This window comes from Hyperoodon ampullatus (genome assembly GCF_949752795.1).
Source record: "Hyperoodon ampullatus genome assembly, chromosome: X".
In the NCBI taxonomy this organism is placed as follows: domain Eukaryota; kingdom Metazoa; phylum Chordata; class Mammalia; order Artiodactyla; family Ziphiidae; genus Hyperoodon; species Hyperoodon ampullatus.
Window position 1 is genome coordinate 87,275,432 of NC_136913.1, and position 22,729 is coordinate 87,298,160.

Genomic DNA, 22,729 nt, shown 5'->3' on the forward strand with positions numbered 1-22,729 from the left:
GTATATATGTCCATGCCACTCTCTCACTTCGTCACATCTTACCTTTCCCCCTCCTCGTGTCCTCAAGTCCATTCTCTAAGAGGTCTGCGTCTTTATTCCAGTCCTACTCCTAGGTTCTTCATGACCATTTTATTTTATTATTTTTAGATTCCATATATATGTGTTAGCATATGGTATTTGTTTTTCTCTTTCTGACTTGCTTCACTCTGTATGACAGACTCTAGGTCCATCCACCTCACTACAAAAAACTCAATTTCATTTCTTTTTATGGCTGAGTAATATTCCATTGTATATATACATGCCACATCTTCTTTATCCATTCATCTGTTGATGGACACTTAGGTTGCTTCCACGTCCTGGCTATTGTAAATAGAGCTGCAATGAACATTTTGGTGCATGACTCTTTTTGAATTATGGTTTTCTCAGGGTATATACCCAGGAGTGGGATTGCTGGATCATATGGTAGTCCTATTTTTAGTTTTTTAAGGAGCCTCTATACAGTTCTCCATAGTGGCTGTATCAATTTACATTCCCACCAACAGTGCAAGAGGGTTCCCTTTTCTCCAAACCCTCTCCAGCATTCATTGTTTGTAGATTCTTTGAGGATAGCCATTCTGACTGGTGTGAGGTGACATCTCAATGTAGTCTTGATTGGCATGTCTGTAATGATAAGTGATGTTGAGCATTCTTTCATGTCTTTGTTGGCAACCTGTATATCTTCTTTGGAGAAATGTCTGTTTAGGTCTTCTGCCCATTTTTGGATTGGGTTGTTTCTTTTTTTGATATTGAGCTGCATGAGCTGCTTGTAAATTTGGAGATTAATCCTTTGTCAGTTGCTTCATTTGCAAATATTTTCTCCCATTCTGAGGGCTGTCTGTCTTGTTTATGGTTTCCTTTGCTGTGCAAAAGCTTTTAAGTTTCATCAGGTCCCATTTGTTTATTTTTGTTTTTATTTCCATTTCTCTAGGAGGTGGGTCAAGGGTGATCTTGCTGTGATTTATGTCATAGAGTGTTCTGTCTATGGTTTCCTCTAAGAGTTTTATAGTGTCTGGCCTTACATTTAGGTCTTTAATCCATTTTGAGTTTATTTTTGTGTATGGTGTTAGGGAGTGTTCTAATTTCATTCTTTTACATTTAGCTGTCCAGTTTTCCCAGCATCACTAATTGAAGAGGCTGTCTTTTCTCCACTGTATATTCTTGCCTCCTTTATCAAAAATAAGGTGACCATATGTGCGTGGGTTTATCTCTGGGCTTTCTACCCTGTTCCATTGATCTATATTTCTGTTTTTGTGCCAGTACCATACTGTCTTGATTACTATAGCTTTGTAGTATAGTCTGCAATCAGGGAGCCTGATTCTTCCTGCTCCATTTTTCTTTCTCAGGATTGCTTTGGCTGTTCGGGGTCTTCTGTGCCTCCACACAAACTGTGAATTTTTTTGTTCTAGCTCTGTGAAAAATGCCAGTGGTAGTTGGATAGAGATTGCATTGAATCTGTAGATTGCTTTGGGTAGTATAGTCATTTTCACAAGGTTGATTCTTCCAATACAAAAACATGGTATATCTCTCCATCTGTATCATCTTTAATTTCTTTCATCAGTGTCTTATACTTTTCTGCATACAGGTCTTTTGTCTCCCTAGGTAGGTTTATTCCTAGGTATTTTATTCTTTTTGCTGTAATGGTAAATGGGAGTGTTTCCTTAATTTCTCTTTCAGGTTTTTCATCATTAGTGTATAGGAATGCAAGAGATTTCCTTTTTTTTAAAACATCTTTATTGGAGTATAATTGCTTTACAGTGGTGTGTTAGTTTCTGCTTTATAACAAAGTGAATCAGTTATACATATACGTATGTTCCCATAACTCTTCCCTCTTGCGTCTCCCTCCTTCCCACTCTCCCTATCCCACCCCTCTAGGTGGTCACAAACCACCGAGCTGATCTCTCTGTGCTATGCAGCTGCTTCCCACTAGCTATCTATTTTACGTGTGGTAGTGTATGTATGTCCATGCCACTCTCTCACTTTGTCACAGCTTACCATTCCCCCTCCCCATATCCTCAAGTCCATTCTCTAGTAGGTCTGGTTCTTTATTCCCATCTTACCCCTAGGTTCTTCATGACCTTTTTTTTTTTTATCTTAGATTCCATATATATGTGTTAGCATACTGTATTTGTTTTTCTCTTTCGGACTTACTTCACTTTGTATGACAGACTCTAGGTCCATCCACCTCAGTACAAATAACTCAATTTTGTTTCTTTTTATGGCTGAGTAATATTCTATTGTATATATGTGCCACATCTTCTTTATCTATTCATCTGTCGATGGACACTTAGGTTGCTTTCATGTGCTGGCTCTTGTAAATAGAGCTGCAATGAATATTTTGGTACATGACTCTTTTTGAATTATGGTTTTCTCAGGGTTTAGGCCCAGTACTGGGATTGCTGGGTCATATGAAATTCTATTTTTAGTTTTTTAAGGAACCTCCATACAGTTCTCCATAGTGGCTCTATCAGTTTGCATTCCCACAGTACAAGAGTGTTCCCTTTTTTACACACCCACTCCAGCATTTACTGTTTCTAGACTTTAAAAAAATTTTTTTATTAGTTTCTGCTTTATAACAAAGTGAATCAGTCATACATATACATCCGTTCCCACATCCCTTCCCTCATGCATCTCCCTCCCTCCCACCCTCCCCATCCCACCCCTCCAGGCGGTCACAAAGCACCGAGCTGATCTCCCTGTGCTCTGCGGCTGCTTCCCGCTATCTGTCTACCTCACGTTTGGTAGTGTATACATGTCCATGCCTCTCTTTCACTTTGTCACAGCTTACACTTCCCCCTCCCCATATCCTCAAGTCCATTCCCAAGTAGGTCTGTGTCTTTATTCCCGTTTTACCCCTAGGTTCTTCATGACATTTTTTTTTAATTCCATATATATGTGTTAGCATACGGTATTTGTCTTTCTCTTTCTGACTTACTTCACTCTGTATGACAGACTCTAGGTCTATCCACCTCATTACAAATAGCTCAGTTTCCTTTCTCTTTATGGCTGAGTAATATTCCATTGTATATATGTGCCACATCTTCTTTATCCATTCATCCGATGATGGACACTTAGGTTGTTTCCAGCTCCGGGCTATTGTGAATAGAGCTGCAATGAACATTTTGGTACATGTCTCTTTTTGAATTATGGTTTTCTCAGGGTATATGCCTAGTAGTGGGATTGCTGGGCCATATGGTAGTTCTATTTGTAGTTTTTTAAGGAACCTCCATACTGTTCTCCATAGTGGCTGTACCAATTCACATTCCCACCAGCAGTGCAAGAGTGTTCCCTTTTCTCCACACCCTCTCCAGCATTTATTGTTTCTAGATTTCTTGATGATGGCCATTCTGACTGGTGTGAGATGATATCTCATTGTAGTTTTGATTTGCATTTCTCTAATGATTAATGATGTTGAGCATTCTTTCATGTCTTTGTTGGCAACCTGTATATCTTCTTTGGAGAAATGTCTGTTTAGGTCTTCTGCCCATTTTTGGATTGGGTTGTTTCTTTTTTTGATATTGAGCTGCATGAGCTGCTTGTAAATTTGGAGATTAATCCTTTGTCAGTTGCTTCATTTGCAAATATTTTCTCCCATTCTGAGGGCTGTCTGTCTTGTTTATGGTTTCCTTTGCTGTGCAAAAGCTTTTAAGTTTCATTAGGTCCCATTTGTTTATTTTTGTTTTTATTTCCATTTCTCTAGGAGGTGGGTCAAGGGTGATCTTGCTGTGATTTATGTCATAGAGTGTTCTGTCTATGGTTTCCTCTAAGAGTTTTATAGTGTCTGGCCTTACATTTAGGTCTTTAATCCATTTTGAGTTTATTTTTGTGTATGGTGTTAGGGAGTGTTCTAATTTCATTCTTTTACATGTCGCTGTCCAGTTTTCCCAGCACCACTGATTGAAGAGGCTGTCTTTTCTCCACTGTATATTCTTGCCTTCTTTATCAAAGATAAGGTGTCCATATGTGCATGGGTTTATCTCTGTGCTTTCTATCTTGTTCCATTGATCTATATTTCTGCTTTTGGGCCAGTACCATACTGCCTTGATTACTGTAGCTTTGTAGTATAGTCTGAAGTCAGGGAGCCTGATTCCTCCAGCTCCATTTTTTGTTCTCAAGATTGCTTTGGCTCTTCGGGGTCTTTTGTGTTTCCAAACAAATTTTGAAATTTTTTTGTTCTAGTTTTGTGAAAAATGCCAGTGGTAGTTTGATAGGGATTGCACTGAATCTGTAGATTGCTTTGGGTAGTATAGTCATTTTCACAAGGTTGATTCTTCCAATACAAAAACATGGTATATCTCTCCATCTATTTGTATCATCTTTAATTTCTTTCATCAGTGTCTTATAATTTTCTGCATACAGGTCTTTTGTCTCCTTAGGTAGGTTTATTCCTAGATATTTTATTCTTTTTGTTGCAATGGTAAATGGGAGTGTTTTCTTGATTTCACTTTCAGATTTTTCATCATTAGTGTATAGGAATGCCAGAGATTTCTGTGCATTAATTTTGTATCCTGCTACTTTACCAAATTCATTAATTAGCTCTAATAGTTTTGTGGTAGCATCTTTAGGATCCTCTATGTATAGTACCATCTCATCTGCAAACTGTGACAGCTTTACTTCTTCTTTTCTGATTTTGATTCCTTTTATTTCTTTTCCTTCTCTGATTGCTGTGGCTAAAACTTTCAAAACAATGTTGAATAATAGTGGTGAGAGTGGGCAACCTTGTCTTGTTCCTGATCTTAGTGGAAATGCTTTCACTTTTTCACCATTGAGGATGATATTGGCTGTGGGTTTGTCATATATGGCCTTTATTATGTTGAGGTATGTTCCCTCTATGTCTACTTTCTGCAGGGTTTTTATCATAAATGGGTGTTGAATTTTGTTGAAAGCTTTCTCTGCATCAACTGAGATGATCATATGGTTTTTCTCCTTCAATTTGTTAATATGGTGTATCACATTGATTTATTTGCATATATTGAAGAATCCTTGCATTCCTGGGATAAACCCCACTTGATCATCGTGTATGATCCTTTTAATGTGCTGTTGGATTCTGTTTGTTAATATTTTGTTGAGGATTTTTGCATCTATATTCATCAGTGATATTGGCCTGTAGTTTTCTTTCTTTGTGACATCTTTGTCTGGTTTTGGTATCAGGGTGATTGTGGCCTCGTAGAATGAGTTTGGGAGTGTTCCTCCCTCTGGTATACACTTGATATTTTAGATTCACTTGTCTTTCAGCATCTATGTAGCACTTTGAGATATCTGTATAGGTTTTACAGGCACAAAATAAGAGTTTAATAATTGTTTGATGAATTGAATTGAAAGTTAGCTATTGTATTTATTTATTTATTTAATATACTCATGGCTAAATTTATTTATCCTTATTACATCATCCTTCTTGCCAGGCTTCTTTTTTTAAATTGATGTATAGTTGATTTACAACATTGTGTTAGCGTTAAGTGTACGGCAAAGTGATTCAGTTTCTTTTTCAGTTGTTTTTCAGTTTCTTTTCCAGTTGTTTTTCAGTTTCTTTTCCAGTGTAGGTTATTATAAGATATTGATTATAATTCCCTGTGCTCTACAGTAAGACCTCGTTGTTCATCTATTTTATACATAGTAGTGTGTATATGTTAATCCCATCCTCCTAATTTATCTCTCTCATTAGAACAATGCACATTCGTGTGTACAACTCAGAGGGCTTGTCCTAACCGTGACACATTGGTAAGAGAGCAATATGTGTGTGTCTTGAATATTATAAAGTGCTATTCAGATGTTAGTTATTTCTATACATGGAAATGTGTTTTCACAGGTAGTTCTCACATCTCACACAGATTGGCCTTGCTGCTTCCCAGGTTCACAAGGTATATGCTTTGTTGCCAAGGCCCATAACATACTTTCACTGTGCACCCCACAGGCTCTAAGGTCTAAAGTGTGTGACTGATGGTGCCAGTCTTTTAGGAGGAAAGGCATGATAAGATTATAGGCATATGTGTCCCCTGAAGATAGTAATTGTGTGGCTGAACCACACTGTCTCCATTTTGTCAGCTCCATCTTAGGCCCGCAGTCCTACTCCCTCACCTCTCTGCATGACTGAGCTTTAGCCTACTCACTAGGAATGCATCCAAGCCAGATAAGGTCCCTATCAACTTTTACCCTTGCCTTCATCTGATATGAAAACTAGAAGAATACCTTCTGCTGACATAGATGGGTAATGGTAATGAGACCCCTGGGGTGGGAGAGGAAAAAAGCCTGCTTCCCATAGGTGCAGCCGTGCTTCTCCCTTGGTAGCCAGATTCTATTTTTAGCTTTGGCCCCTTTAAACTCCCCCATGCCCCTTTCAGGGGCACAGAGTGAAGCTGTGAATACCTCTGGATCATTGTCCACCCGATCCTGCCTGTATGTAAGTTACCCCCAATAAACTTCATAATTGTACTTTATGGAGTTGCCTGCTTCACTTTTCTGTCTTAAAATTCCTTCTCAGGGCTTCCCTGGTGGCGCAGTGGTTGGGAGTCTGCCTGCCGATGCAGGGGACGCGGGTTCGCGCCCCGGTCCGGGAGGATTCCACATGCTGCGGAGCGGCTGGGCCCGTGAGCCGTGGCCGCTGAGCCTGCACGTCCGGAGCCTGTGCTCTGCAACGGGAGAGGCCGCAACAGTGGGAGGCCCGCGTACCGCAAAAAAAAAAAAAAAAAAAAAATTCCTTCTCGGTTCAGAGGATATTACTCAATATCCCTGCCTCCCAACAGTAATAAAGTCCAATAGCAAAAGGTTCAGAGAAGGAGCATCTCCATTCTTGGATAAATATTTTGGAGGGTCCAGAGTCAACTGATTTTGTACTAAAAGGTTTCTCAGAGACAGAGTCTCATGGATTTAGATGGAATGTCCTGGGGGAGTACCCAACCCTATAGCCGTCCACCTCGCCCTATCCCAGGAAGTAGCAATCAATTCTGTAATGCTAAGGACTATGACCTTGTGAGGTGCAGGGATGAGGGGGCTAGCTGAAAGAGCACTATAGGTTGACCTAGTCTCTCAGGACTGTGACAGCTCCCAGAGGGGCATTATTCTGTACCATCCCCATCCTCTGGCCTGCTCTGGGAGTCAGCTTCTCAGCAGGAGTAAGAGCGGTGTTGGCAAGAGAAAGTATAAGAGAATGAGCTTCAGCACTACCCTGCTCTGATTGGTTATTTCTGGAGGAAGTACTCATACCAACCTGACTGGGAATTGCTCCCTCTAGTTTTATTCCCACAACCAGGGTCTAGAAGGTGTGTGTCTAAGAATATACAGGAGACAAAATCCTGAAACTAGAAAGGAAATGATTCCCTTCACCATCCTTCCCCTCCCCCCGAACCCCACTTCCTAACTCTCCCAGTCCCCAGCCTATAAGTGCATGTGAACACATGCTCGGTTTTCATCCTAAGCTTTTTAGGACTTGACCCTTCTCTAGAGTGAACTGAGTGGTGCCCCTTGATAAGAAGTGTTTGTGAGAAAGCATGCTTGATATGAACCCAGCCATAGCCCATAAAATATTCTTGAAACCACTAACATATTAAAATAATTTCACAAAGGACTTAAGAGAACTTAGAGGTTTACATCATGATCAATAGTATAAGGTCTGGAGCCTGAGTGCCCAAGACTGAATCTGGCTCTGACACTCTGTGACCTCAGGCAGGTCACTTCACTTTTCTATGCCTTAGAATCCTCATCTGTAAAATGCGGAATAACATTACCTACCCTCATAAGAGTTGTTTTGAGGATTGAATGAAATAATGCATATAAAGGACCATGCCACATATATCGTAAGTGCTCATAAATATTAGCTAGTATTTAATTATCTGACAGTGCCTCATGGTTCTATGCCCATAGTCTTTAAGGCATTTGTGGAGCAAATGAAATTGATGACCATTAGTTTATTTAATACGTTTCCTTAATATGTCCATTTGCCCATACTTAGCCTACTGACTTTCCAATGACACGAGGATAGTTGTTGTTACAATGGCCTAGCATTTACACCCAAACTTTGTGATTCTGCACTCCTTTTCCAAGACCCATTTGCTGGCCCCATCTCTGCCTCCTCTCCCACTCCGTTAGACTTGCCCCTACAAAAGTACCCTGTGTTACTTTAAGATTTAAGGATAAAAAGAGAGTAGTCAATTAAAGAAGTGTTTGCGGGTGGAAGGGAGCACTTTCCTCTGCTCTACCCCCTGTATTCCACAATTTCTTCATCTCCTGTGTATTTATGAGATTGCTGTGGAACAGAAAGGCCACCACCTATAGGAGGTTCTGAAGGTTCATTTGTATAACGTATCACTAGTGTCTCTTCTCTGTAGGTAAGGGCAGCAGGTTTTTCAGGTGGAACTTGCTCCACACTCCTTACCCTAAACTCGCTGCATTCCTGGGATATTAAGTCACTGAGGCTGGAGAGGATACGTGGGGGAAGATATGCCTGGTCCGGCATGAGGCACATTTTTTTGCCCTGTGTATCTCCACTCCAGCTCTAATTGGCTTTCCTTGCTCACTGTGTGTCTCTGTGCTCTCATAGCATCTGACCCTTAAGTAGCTGAGTCACATGGCTTTTATGGACCAAATTATAGTTCCACACTGCTCTTGCTCTTAATGGAAGGCATATTAACCATTAGGGAGAAATTCTTGCTTGAATTCCAAAGAGGCAGTGTGTTCTTCTGGAGGTTTGGTAGATTATTTCTTTCAAATTCACCTTGAATAACAGTCAGAGGACAGCAGTGTGTGCTTTTTATGACAACAACCTACATCTCCATCATGAAAGATGAGGATGAGGAATGCGGGAGTTAGGTTGAAAGAGGAAATCTCCACTGCTCCAAAGCAAGTCACTTCACTCTCCCCCAAATTAAGTATGCAATCCTTTTAGCCCCAAACAGTGGTTGAAGATGGGAAAACCACACTAGACATATCAGCAAATAGGGCAATTCTGGCTCATAGCCCTGCTACTTAGAAGAGGGAGCTCTTCCAACACAATGTCCTGACACTGTATAAGAGGAGGGGAAATGGCTAAAGATAAATTCTTAACATGATCCCAAGAGTAAAACTGGATGAGAATGAAAAGCCTTAGGTTAGATTGTTCGCAGTTCTTCACAGCACTGTGGTGGGCACAACTGTACATGCTACTAGGAGTTCTTCTCACTTTCCTGGTCTATGAGGGGCAAGCATTAGTTAGGTAAATGCTGGGATACTCGATCCCAATAAGCAGTGGCCATAGTAACTTCAATTCTTTGGTGGCTTTAGAGGCATCCAGCTGACTTTCTCATCAAAATACCCAACTCATATAAGATATAAACATTAAGATACATAAGGAAGGGAGAACTGCATTCATCCACTGGGGGTGTGGGAGTGAGCAGATGGTTGATAAGCATATGCTCCTTATTAGAAAATAAAATCCTGTGGGCAGAAAGCAGTACCGATGATGATTTAACGTGATCTCGTTTCCCTCCTCCGCCTTCACTCTACCTTGGAGTGTTAGCCACTCTCCCAACCCCAAACAACATAAAGGCAATGTCCTAGCTATTATTACCTCTCTCTTCCCTAAGAAACAAATCAACAAAATACTCAGGATAGTAGGAAACACAAAGCAATCTTCATTTCTTCCACACATTAGAAACATTTTCAATTACAGTTCAGCTTCTCTGAGATCTACATCAATGTTGGTCAAAGAGCACAGAAAAGCCAGGTTGGAGGGAATCCCTGATAAGGAGGCATGAAGTGAGAGCTTTGATTCAACCACTCCACTCAGCACAGTGGAGGCCCATGCAGGTCCCTGAGATAGTCATTCTGCTTTATGCCTTGAAGGAAACCCACTCTGTACTCCCTCCTCAGAGTGTGCCTTTGAAGGGCCACTGAAAGGAAAGATCCTTGATGAATGATCACTAGTAAAGTCCTAACGGAGAGCTAACTCATTTAAGGAGCAGCTCTTTTAATAGTGGGGGTTTTCCTCTTAATCAGTGTTTCTCACTGGAATTAAAAGACCCCAGCCATATTCACAGTTACAGGTTTCACATAAGTCAGACTGTTTCCCGGGAGGTACCCATAGCTGATAAGCAGGCACATCCTCTGATCAGTCAGGATATATTCTGGTGGGATTTTGGGCCATTCAGTTCAGCCCACAGAAACCTCAGTAATGCTCAAGTGAATGAGCAGAGCTTAAAGGTCACAGAGAGCCTTAGGTGCATGGAGGTAAGTTATCTCATAGGACAGCCAGGCAGCTGACCTGGGTGGGAGGAATGTGAATGATATCTCTGACCCTCCCAGGTACACAGTGGTTACCTTGGTGTCCAAACATAGCAGTCAATCTTAAGGAAATAAAATCTATTTGGGGGCTGCTCTTTCTTCTGATAGGCTTACAGAAAACTCAAAACAATGTCCTGGTGGGTACTCACCCATGAGCCTCATCGTCTCCTTCAATTTCACAGTTGCTCTTGGCAACCCCAACCCATCCCAAAATACCCAAAAGACAGAATCAGACAATGCTTTGCCTTGTTTCAGCATCAACGGATGGCTCTGAGTTCTCAACCCTGCCCCGAGGGTGCTGGTAGCAGCAGACACAGTGGAGATAGTCCACTACATTGTGGGTGAAGAGTGAGCGCAACGGGTGCAAGTACTGGAAGAAAAGGAGCATGAAGCCAATGGAAATCAGATAAGCAATAATGAGCTGCAAGGCAATCAAGGAATGACAGTAATTCAGTAACACTTTCACTCCAAAGAACTTAAAAACCAAGACCATGATCACATTCTCTAACAATCTCACACTATAGTGCAGGCCCATGTGTCCCCAGTTCTGACCTTTCTCAACAAGGTCGCTGTCTGCTAACTTCAACTGCAAAGCTGACCAGCAAGAGAAGTTGATGCCAGCATAGAGGATGGTAACGGAAATCAACACCACTAAGGTGCCAAGCCGGCTGAAATTTTTCTCAATGTTATTGGGCATATGGGCACCACTCCTCCAGAACTTAACCCAAGGCTCAAAGAGGATGATCAGGAAGTTCAGCAATAAGAAGGGCACAGCCTTCAATTTCAAGGTGGCTGAAAAGAGCACGAGAATCATGAGGCGGGAGGTGATCTCCAATGTCCGCCAAATGGTGATGCACAGGACTTCTAGTGGCCCAAGGCGAATCTTGTATTCATCGTACTTGATCTGGATAGCCAACATATTGCAGAGGGTAGCCCCATAGGTGACAGATATCAGGGAAAAGACTATTAGCACAGCTGTAAGAAAAAAAAAGAAACAGAAGAAAATAGATAATCAGTCAATGTTGGTGAAGCTTGTACTCTGACCCAGAGGTCCAGAGAGATGATAGGTGAGACTCAAGGGCCCAAGTTAAGAGCAAACCTACGAATGAACAGAGCTATGTAAACAAACAGCATACACAGAAAGAAAATGGAAATAAACTAAATTTTTTTTGTGTGACAGGGATTGGGGCAGTTTTTAATTTTTTCTACATTTCTCTAGTTTCTAACTTTCCCATGAAGTAAGAAATGAACATATACTGGCAATATTTTAATAATCATATAAACATACAAAATAAACTAAAAACCATCACTGAGGGGTCACTAGCTTTAAGAGGTCACTAACACAAGAAAAGTACATATAAAGGGATGGGCAGCATCTACCTGATGAAACAAGCTTCTGAGAAAACAGTGCTGGAGGCAGAGAGAACTTGATCTGAAAAAAATCCAGTCTTAGGAGACTCAGAGAGAATGCCTTTGGTTATAGAAGTCCCTGCTTTGATGAACATCTTCTTCAAGGAACTAATTTTGTTTGTGTATGCCTCTAGAACATAAAATATATACTGGAAATTCCATGAGAGCAGAAGGGACCATGTCTATTTTGTTCACTGTTGTATCACCAGAGCCTAGCACACTGCCTGGAGCATAGTAGGTTCTCAACAAATGTTTGTGGAATTAATGAAGAATTCTGAGTTTAGAGAGGCACCATAACATACCTACAATTAGAAGTGCTTGGTTCAGCAGTGTGAGAGCTTGTGCGATTCATTGAATATCCATGTGCCTCGGTCCCCTAGGTCACTGATATACTCTAGAGTTGCTTGTATTACTCATCAGCAATACCAGTTTCCCAATGCTTTGGTATACTTTAGGAATCCCCAAACTTCTGGCAGAGTGGTTTAAAAATTTAAAAATCCCATTTCCTAGCCCCTTAACATCCATACCACTGTGCGTTAGAGTAGGGGCCCTGAAGGATCAGGATGCCCTCTAATCCTGCTATCCTAAGTCTCAACTATAGGTCACACAGTGGCTCTTTCCTTTTCTTCCTTTCTTTATATCAGAGGATACCAATCACTAAGAAAAATCTAGCGCTCTCAAGGAGAGTGAGACGCCAGAGTGTACACATCCAAAAGAAAAGCTGGAGCTTTCTGTTCCCATAAAAACACTGGACCCAGGGAACTAGAGCCATAGAAATGTCAATTTAATCTGCAAGAAAAGTAAAGACCTTCCGATAGAAAACCAAAAAGAAGCACAGCGTTGTTTCCGAGATCTTTTCTAGCTCTAAGTAGAGGGTTGCAGTCTCAAAGACTGGAAGACTCTCTTAAAGTGTCTACTCTTACCTTTATTTTTATTATTTATTATTTTTTTTCCAGCTTTATTGAGATATAATCGACATATAACATTGTATTAGTTTAAGGTGTACAGCATAATGATTTGATATACTCTTAGCTTTATAAACCACTATCAGTCCCATCCTCAAGAGTTGATGCTCCTTGTAGAGTTTGGAACATCAGGGCATATGTACAGCCAGCCAAGTGTGGTGATGCTTTCCCTTAAATTTAGAACTCGTTTATTGATAGTAGTGTAATAAAAAGAAGAAAGCCTGATGCTTCCAATAAATGTAAGAACACCTTCCATCTGTCTCCCTACAAAAAGACACATGCCATAAGAGGTCATAATGCTGCTAGTGAAATTTGCTCATCTATGCTGATCCAGATGACCTTCCAGAGAAAAAGGAATAAGAAAAGGGGTAGCAAAGAGAAGATAGGAGGGTGCGTGAAAATGAGGAAAACTAAAACCAAAAAGTAGTTCACAAAACCTTAAAAGAGAGGGTGTTGTCAGAAAGTTTTTAATAGGAGAAATCACTGAAGAATTGAAAACAAGGCCTTGTAGAAAGCTTCCCTTACATCCTTTGGAGAGTGACCTATAGTTAGAAACACGGATCCTAAAGGCAGATGTCCTGCGTTCCAATCCTCTTTGCCATCTATTACTTATGGAACCTTGTGGGGAAATTTGCTTAACCTCTCGGTGCCTCTGTTTCTCATTTGTAAGATGTGCATAATAACAAGTATCTCATAGTGTTATGGTGAAGATTTAAATGAAATAATTAGAGAAATGCCTGGAACATAGTAAATGCTATCTGTTAGCTCCTATCATCATCATCATCATCATCATCATCATCATCATCATCACCATTCTCTATTTCCAAAAGTACAGGAGATGCATTTACTTTGCTTAGGTGCTACCCTGACACTTAGGAAATCAGGTGATTTCAAAATTGATAGAACATCTAGACATAAGCCTTACAAAAATGTGAAAAACCTATAATAAGAAAATGATACAATTTTACTGACGTATATTTAAGAATATTTAATGACATGTACTTTGGTAAACTTGTATATAGTTGGCCCCCTGCATCCACAGATTCAACCAACACCATGGATAGAAAATACTCGGGAAAAAATTCCAGTAAGTTCCAAAAAGCAAAACTTGAATTTGCCATGTACTGGCAACTATTTACTTAGCATTTACCTCATATTCATAACTATTTACATAGCATTTACATTGTATTAGGTATTATAAGTAACCTAGAGATGATGTAAACTATACAGGAGGATGTACACAGGTTATACACAAATACTACACCATTTTACATAAGGGATTTGAGAATCTACGGATTTTGGTATCTGCAGGGGGTCCTGGAAACAATCCCCTGCAGATACCCAGGGTGAAGTATAGTTTTCTTGCTACAGGTCTTACATATTTATGACACAGAGTGTAGTGATGCTACACGGATGTATATTTATCTCCAAACTCCTCAAGTTGTACACATTAAATAGGTATAGGTTTTTGTTTGTCAATTGTACCTCGATGAAGTGATTTTTAAATATTTAATGAAATGGAGAGTTAAATTATCTTCTAATATGAAATTGATTGATCCTGTAAAGATGTAAACTCCCTCCAAAATAACCTAAATAATTGAATGCAATCCCAATCACAGTCTCAATAAAATGTTTTTTCTTTTGTTGTTACTGTTTTGCTTTGTTTTGTTTTCTGGTGGGTGAATTGACAAATTGATTGTGAAAATTCATTCTGTTTGGAAGATCAGGCTAAATTGCTCTACTAGATATGAGCTGTGAAATGCCTTTGAAAGGCACAAGACCTAAAAGCAATAAAGAATTTGAATACATAAAAATTTAATACTTCAAAATGCCAGAAAAGGGCTTCCCTGGTGGCGCAGTGGTTGAGAGTCCGCCTGCCGATGCAGGGGACATGGGTTCGTGCCCCGGTCCGGGAAGATCCCACATGCTGCGGAGCGGCTTGGCCTGTGAGCCATGGCCGCTGAGCCTGCACGTCCGGAGTCTGTGCTCCGCAGCGGGAGAGGCCACAACAGTGAGAGGCCCGCGTACTGCAAAAAAAAAAAAAAAAAAAAGAAAAAAAAAAAGCCAGAAAATACTCCAAGTATATTGTCTCTTATGTATAGTGTGTTGCACATCTGTTACATGTGTGACATGTATATGCACATTTAAAAAGTGTGTATGTAGACACATACAGAACATTATACAAATGTATACATACACACTTATCCACAGCAGAGAAAGGATTAATAGCCAGAATAAGTAAATAGATCCTCCAAATTAATAAGGAAAAGGTAAATAACCCACTAGAAAAAGTGAGTAACATATAAGTAAGATATTTAAAGAACAGAATGACCAAACATGAAATGATGCTCATAAAGAAAGTAAATTATTAAAATAGTTATTTTATAATTATATAAATATTTAGTTTAAGATATAAAGAAACAGGCATCTTCATACACTGCTGGTGGGAATACAAATTCATGCAACCTTTTGGCAGTACTGCTAAAATTCTAAATATGCATATCTTTTCTCCCAGCAATTCTACTGCTAAGAAGTTATTCTACAAAGTCTCATTCCAGTGCACAGATGCTTATAAGGATGTTCATAGGAGCATAGTCTGTAATCAGAGAAAAACTTTTTTGCATGGATGGAAAAATTATAAACAGACTTTAATCCTACCAACAGAAGATTAGGGAAATAAGAAGGAATGGTCCAATTCATATAAAGGAAATATATAGTATATTTATCATTATTATTATATATATAAAAAACTGTTGAAGAAATATTGGCATACTTTTGAAAAAAACATGCTGCTGAATAGAATGTTTAATTTGCCTTTTTTGGCAAATATATATATATACACATATATGTGTTATATGTATGTTTATATTTACATAATAAAAAGAAGTCTGCACTACTGTGTATAAAATAGATAACTAATGAGAACCTGCTGTATAGCACAGGAAAGAAAGAAAGAAAGAGAGAGAGAGAAAGAAAGAAAGAGAAAGAGAGAAAGAGGGGGGGGAGGGAGGGAGGGAGGGAGGAAAGAGTCTGGAAGGATATACACTAAATGGTAAACATATTACCTTTGGGAAATGAGATTAGATCTCCTATTTTATATATATTCTGTACAGTTTTGAGTCTTTACCATAACCATGTCTGATTTTTATAATTGAGAAGAATAAGGACCAAAAATAGTAATACATGATCATGGTAAAAAGAAATCCAAACCATATAAAAGGGTATAAAGTAAAAGCTAATAAAAGTCAGCTGACTTCTCATTTTCACTCGCTAGAGGTAAATGGTTCCTTGCATATCTTTCTAGAAACAGTCTGTGCATATACAATTACCTGCAGGCCATCCGGTTTGTGCATGTATTACTTTTATAATGCATACATATTTTAATTAGATAGTTTAATTACCCTCAAAATTCTCAGGAGGAAAAGCATCATCATTTCCAGATTTTTCTCCCCATACTACTGTCAATTCTAGGTATGTAAAAAGCTTCAAGACCAGTAGAACTTCATGAACAATTCTTAGTAGAGAAAAAAAGAGAGCACATTTCCTCCTTTATTTGAAACATAGGGCTTTGCCAAGCAGGGTCAGCACCTAACAATAAGGAAATGGTCCAAAGCTGTACCCACAGCTGTACCAGCTCCAGCCCAAGCTAGAGGCTTACTCATCTTGGGATCCCTCTTTTACAAGTGGGAAACTAAGACAGTGATCTCTTTGGTAACTTCCTCTAAAGATTACAGAGAAGGTCAGAACCGGGACCAGGCCTGACTCGCATCAGTATTCATTCCACACCCCTTTTTCTTTCTCCCCACTGGAGTTGGAAGGAGTGATTAAATCAGTGGTTCCCAAAAGTGGCTGATCAGAATCAACTGGGGTACATTAAAAAATGCAGATTCTTGGCCTCTCCACACTCAGATTGATTCAGGTCTGAGTATGGGATGTAAGTTTTAAAGGAAGATTTCATCCAGTATGTTTTCTCATGATCCGTAATATTTGGGAACCTCTTACTTAAAGGCAGCCATCCCTAAACCAACCAACCAACCAACCAACCAACCAACCAACCAACCAAACACACTCAGTACAATTTAAACACTGTGGGTAGGGAAAATGTCCTACTGGCTGCTGGTATTACTCGCGTCTTCTGGGTCCAGAGAGGTTTTTGCTGTGGCATTGTTAATCTAAACACCTTACCCCAGTTTCAGAAATCTGGTAGGCCTGAGATGTCTGGCTCCCCAAGTTGACTCTCGGTGCTGTCCAACTAGTTCTATAATACCAATAGAGTAATCACTAGCCACACATAGCTACTGAGCACTTGAAATGTGGCTAGTATGACTGAGAAAATAAATTTTTAATTTTAAATTTTAATTTAAATAGCCACATGAAGCTGGTGGCCAGTATATTGGACAGCTCAGGTCTAGATTTCTAAGACCCTTGATTTCAGTGGAGCCCTCCCCTCTCCTGACCCCACTCACCTCTACCCAGGGGGACCTCTGCAGAGATCAGGGTCACATAGAGCTGACAGGTCAGCTGGGGCACTGAGCCCAGGAAGGCTTGGATCTGTGACATACGTTTGTAGGCACTGCGGTGCATAGCCAGGGTCCGGATGGAGTGGCCCACCTCCCATTCTATCAGCACCTCCTCGCCATTTATTAGCATCTTCTTTCGGGTGAGGCTGACATAGGGCTCCTCCTGCCCTCCTTTCTTCCACAGTGTGAGGTACTTAATCATGGCTTCCAAACATCTGCAGAAGTAAAGCATCATGAGTACTTAACTAAAGCTGTCCTAGGAAGGAAAGTTGTAGTGAGGGGGGAAAAATAACTCAGGAGGGCTGTGCTACTTTTTGCCATTCCTTCCCTCCTGTTCTACTCGTTTCTCATAAGGCAAGGAGTTGGTCATGCCTTCCACGTGTCACTTCAGTCTAAATCCTTTGTGTTGGGTTGGCAATCGACCAACCTAAGAACGCCAATTCAGAAGTGTTTGAGGACTTAAGAATAAGCCTGTGACAGAAAAACGGCTTGAACACAAAGACATTAAAAATGTGTTGAGAGAAAATGATGAAGGTTCCAAAAGGCTCTGGTTTTCATAACACCTCAGGTTCCTGAGGTAAAGCATTCCTTATTCAAAGCTTTCAGCTCCATAATCAGAGCTTTTGAGCTCTGCTTTTTCAAAACAAAGCCCACAACTATAATTGTCTCAGCCAAAAAGTCTTGGAGGGGATCTGGAAAAACCTCTCAAATACACAGGAAAGCCATTTAGCAACGAAGGTACTTAAAAGGCTTGACAACTCAGAACCGAATGTACTATATACCTAGAGAACCTCAAAAGATCTCTTTAAAGGCTGTTCTGGGTGCCTCTTGACCTGTTTGGGAACAATAGCCTTTTAAACTTCATTCTTTCTCTACAAAGAGTAAAACATCCTTATGAGATCCTATCATCCTTGAAATAATATTAAGACCACATTTCCTGCTGTAACTGTCCCATATCCCCCATATAAATCAGAAGTCTTTAGCAGTTCTGATGTGGTGAAAAGAGAAGCAACTAGAACATCTTGTTTTGGAACACCTGAGTTACCACTTCCCCCACTCACACTGAAGTAAATGGAAACTGTGAACTATTTCTTCTAAGTAAGAACAGTTGTGTCAAAAATTAAGCAGTCTTTCCTGATAGGCTGAGGGCGCGGGTTGCATTTATCTTACCCACCACCCTTATCAGATAGTGGGCATTTGATAAATATTTGCTGAGTAAATGAAAGAGTTAGAAGGAAAAAAAGAATACAGGGTGAGAAGTGATGGAAGGAGAAGATAATAATCATTAATAATGGCAATGTAATTTAACAACAACAAAAAAAAACACACCAAAGATGAGATCAGATTTATATGCTCTCTAGGCCTTTGGCTCCCAATAGAAAAGCTTGGAACAGTGCTGGCTGTCACTCTCCACAGGATCCCTTTAAAAAAAACATTTATATTGGACTATAGTTGACTTACAATGTTGTGTTAGCTTCAGGTGTACAGCAAAGTGATTCAGTTATACATATACATATATCTGTTCTTTTTCAAATTCTTTTCCCATTTAGGTAATTACAGAATATTGAGCAGAGTTCTCTGTGCTATACAGTAGGTCCTTGTTGGTTATCTATTTTAAACATAGTAGTGTGTATATGTCAATCCCAAACTCCCAATTTATCCCTCCCCCCACCATCTTTCCCCTTTGGTAACCATAAGTTTGCTTTCTAAGTCTGTGAGTCTGTTTTGTAAATAAGTTCATTTGTAACATTTTTCCACAGGATCCCTTTGAGATTGGTGCATGTGTACCGGCCTAAAGCATGTAGTTTGAAACATCCATGTTGTAGGGAAAAATCTAAAATCCAGGAGAGAAAAAGATGGAAGGAGAGAACAGAAAAGGAAAAAAAGCAACTTTCTCTTCTTATTCAGGAAAAATGCATAAGTGCATTTCCAACAAGAGAGTTTAGATTTTAACCCAAGCCCATCAATACTATTGCTGAATAAAACACTGGGGGAGGCGGTGGCATGAAGAATTCTGTTTATACTTCTATTCTTAAGGCCATTTACTGGTTTAAGTAAACGTGTTCGCCTTGCTTATAAGTGGCAGTAAATGAGAGTACATTTTCATTTTCAGAAGTATCTTTGCATTTCATATAAGGGAGCCAGGACCTCCAAACACCTTCATGTGCCTAATAGCATTCATCAAGTTCCTGCCTACCTAAAAAGTAATTTGCCTTGAAAATAAGCATTATCAAGGATATGATTTATGAGCTTTTAATTATTTTTTCCCTGCTGTGAGGTAGCTGACTGAGATTATAAATGCCTTTCAATCATTTCTAGTGGGAGCTAAATGACAAAAATGAAACATAGTACTCAACACTCCATATGGACGGTCCAAATCAAAGATGGCTTGGGAGGCCACAAAGCAAAGAGAGAAGTCGAAACAGGGAGGTGGGGCAGAACTTACTGAAATTTGCATCTTAAGAGTGATTGATCCGTTAACTCCATATATTGCATTTGAAAAGGGCAAGAAGAAAGGTTTCCTTGCTCCTCTAATGACATCTCTAAATGACATCTTGGTTCCAAGTTCGAGATGAGGTCTTCCTTTCACAGTTTAACTTCAAAGATTTAGAACTGGAAAGGCCCTTTAGATTACCTAGTCCAGAGGTTGCATAGGCCAGCTGAGTCACATCTCACGAACAGCTGTGGCGTGTTTGGCCCAGACAGTGCTTTTATTTAATTACCAAAATCAGTTGTCAACATGTTCAATCATTCTATTTCACATAAAATCCTGTCTTGGGAGCTTGTCCTGAAAAGTTGGGGCCTTGGCGATACTGGGACTGAATTCCAACAGGGAAACAATGGGCTGGAGCTGTAGAGAGGCTGGCCTCCTTTAGGCAGATCTTGCGGACTCCAGATTGCCACAGTACTCACTAACGCTCCATCATTTCTCTAACACCGAGAGTTCATTTTTACTTATCATCACACGTGAAACTACTGTTTTTTCTCATCCTTGGCTTGCTTCACTCGTTTATGATACCTGCCTGGCCCCTGTAAGTGTTTGAGTTTGAGACCCATGATCTAGCCCAACCCATTTATTTTACAGATGAAGGAACTGAGGCTCAAGGCATCTTCAGGGATTTCACCAAGGCCATGCAACTAGTCAATGACAGAGGGCAAACCAGATTCCAGGTCTCCTGAATTCCAGGCCACTGTTTCTGTTGATGTCTCATATTTTCGCTGATGGAGCATAATCAATTCCTCTCCATTTAAACATATTGATAAAATTTTCTTTTAAAGGGGGCAGTTCCATCCTTAGTTTCAGACTGTGTTTATTTCTAAGGATGAAATATCTTCCCATTGCAATTACAACATCAACACTCTGACCCATATTCCTCAGCTGACTGCAAGTTTCTGCCTCTCTTGCAATCAAGATAAATTTGGTCCATTCTTTCCTACTGACCTCAGAAGTTTTGCAACATCTCTCTACCTTGAAAATCACATAGCATCCAAATGAGACTTCTGACACAGATGCCTGTACCCCTAGGATAAGGCACATTCTTTTTTTTTAACATCTTTATTGGAGTATAGTTGCTTTACAATGGTGTGTTAGTTTCTGCTTTATAACAAAGTGAATCAGCTATACATATACATATATCCCCATATCTCCTCCCTCTTGCGTCTCCCTTCCACCCTCCCTACCCCACCCCTCTAGGTGGTCACAAAGCACCGAGCTGATCTCCCTGAAGGCACATTCTTGTCCCTTCAAAGCAATCTGAATGGGAAGACTCAATACTATTACATTGTGCTACAGCATCCAGATGGAGAGATAAGCTATCTTCCTTTGCCCCCTTCTAACCGTGTATCTTTATTGCAGAAAGATACAGAGATAAATAGGAGACCAATAAACTGACAGAGAAAAATAAACTACAATGGGTCCGGGTACCAGATGAGCACAAATGGCTTAAAATGCTTTCCAGATGTCAAATAACTCCAGAAAATTTGAAAATATCAGTAGCAGCAGCCCAAGCAACTCAGGGTAAAGAAACTGAATGTGACATGGGATGGAGGGGGTAAGAACTTCCATCCAATTTAAAGAGCATCTAAAAGGCAGAGTCAAAATAACACACTCTGAAGCTATAGCCTGTGTTTACAAGGTGACCACATCAATTGGTCTCATACCAATTTTCACAACCCGAATCCGGATAGCAAACATTGTCAAATGAAGTCTTATTAATGGTACCATACATGGCTTCGGAACACAGGTACATGCCATATGTTCATTGTGGTGGCACTTAAGACTGCAGATAAGACTTTTTGGATGGTAGGCAGGGAAACCAAGAGTGGGAGGGAATGGGAGAATCGATTCGATTCGAGGCACAGTAACAGTCTTAAAAATATTAAATTCATCTTTCTCTGCACAGTTGGGGGGTAGGGGAGGAGGGAAAAGATTTAAAAGTTGCTCACCTGATAACAGGTCCCAAGAGGATTAGATGCATAAACAATGATAGTGGCTTGTCTTTGGCCAGATCTCTGTGGACAAAAATGAGCGTCAACTGGACCATAATGGATGAAAACATAAAGAAGGAAAAGGTGTATGCCATCCAGTAGGTTTCACTATTCTTCCGATAGATTCTAACCATGTACAAGGCAGATGCTGCCTCCCCACAGTACAAAAACGTGGAGAAGAGGATGCCAAATGGAAAGGTAAATCGGGGGTTGGTCCCACGGATGACATCTTCCTCCAGAGAGGATATCGGCTCCACGTTTGGCTCCTCAGGAATTTCAAAAACTCGGTCCATTGTCGAGGTTCTGAGTGTTGTGGTCTGGTCTTCAGAGCAATCCCATCCCCAACTCCCAAGAGAACCCTGTAGCCACTGCAGTGCAAGTATTGGTGAGGAGAGCTGTCAAGTCCAATTCCAGAACGGAGATCTACTAGTTAGAGCAGGAGACCGCTCTCTCCTCGTCTCAAATTAGACTTGTTGGAGTCTGGGATGAAGAGCCCAGGAATATATTCCACTTTGAAATTAGACTCTTGATTGGCCCAGGATTCCAATCGTCAACTACGTGCTGTGGCAGTTGGACAAGGCAAAAGCAAGCATCTTAGCGCCCAGTCCGGAGTCCAATTCCAGGCGCGTCAAGAGCCATGGGAACAGCTGTTTCCGTGGCGGCTCCGCCTTTCGCAGCCCCCCAGGCAGGGCGGGTAGCCACTCTCTCGGGGGCACCGACACTCAGCAGCTCCTCTTGAGGAGCCCTGACCAGTGTGCTCTCTCAAATCAGCCGAGAACTGAGCCAGGGCAGAAGAGGGGTCGCAGCCTGAGCGTCCCTTCGGGGATCCAGTTCACTGCCCAGGTACCTTAGCTAATGCTAGGCTGCGGCTACTAGCTCGCCTGCTCGCCGGCGGTCTCTCCGCACCCGCGCTCAGTCAGGCGTTCTCACGGCGGCTCCTCCAATTCCCCAAGCTCCGCCCCCAAGGCAGCCAGGCCAGGGGCAGGAGCAAAGCCACAACCCCGGCCCCAAGCGCAGTCAGCGGGGAGAGAAGCAGAGCGCGCGCCAGCTACAGGATCA

General features: G+C 40.8%; 1 protein-coding gene across 1 annotated transcript; it reads right to left on the reverse strand.

Annotated features, from left to right (window-relative positions):
- Positions 1-10,516: 10,516 nt before the first annotated feature.
- XKRX (XK related X-linked) lies at positions 10,517-21,963 on the reverse strand (the record flags this gene model as incomplete). Its single annotated transcript, XM_079728203.1, has 3 exons — positions 10,517-11,262; positions 17,129-17,397; positions 21,629-21,963. The coding sequence occupies 3 exons, from the start codon at positions 21,961-21,963 to the stop codon at positions 10,517-10,519; spliced, it is 1,350 nt and encodes a 449-aa protein (XP_079584329.1).
- Positions 21,964-22,729: the final 766 nt, after the last annotated feature.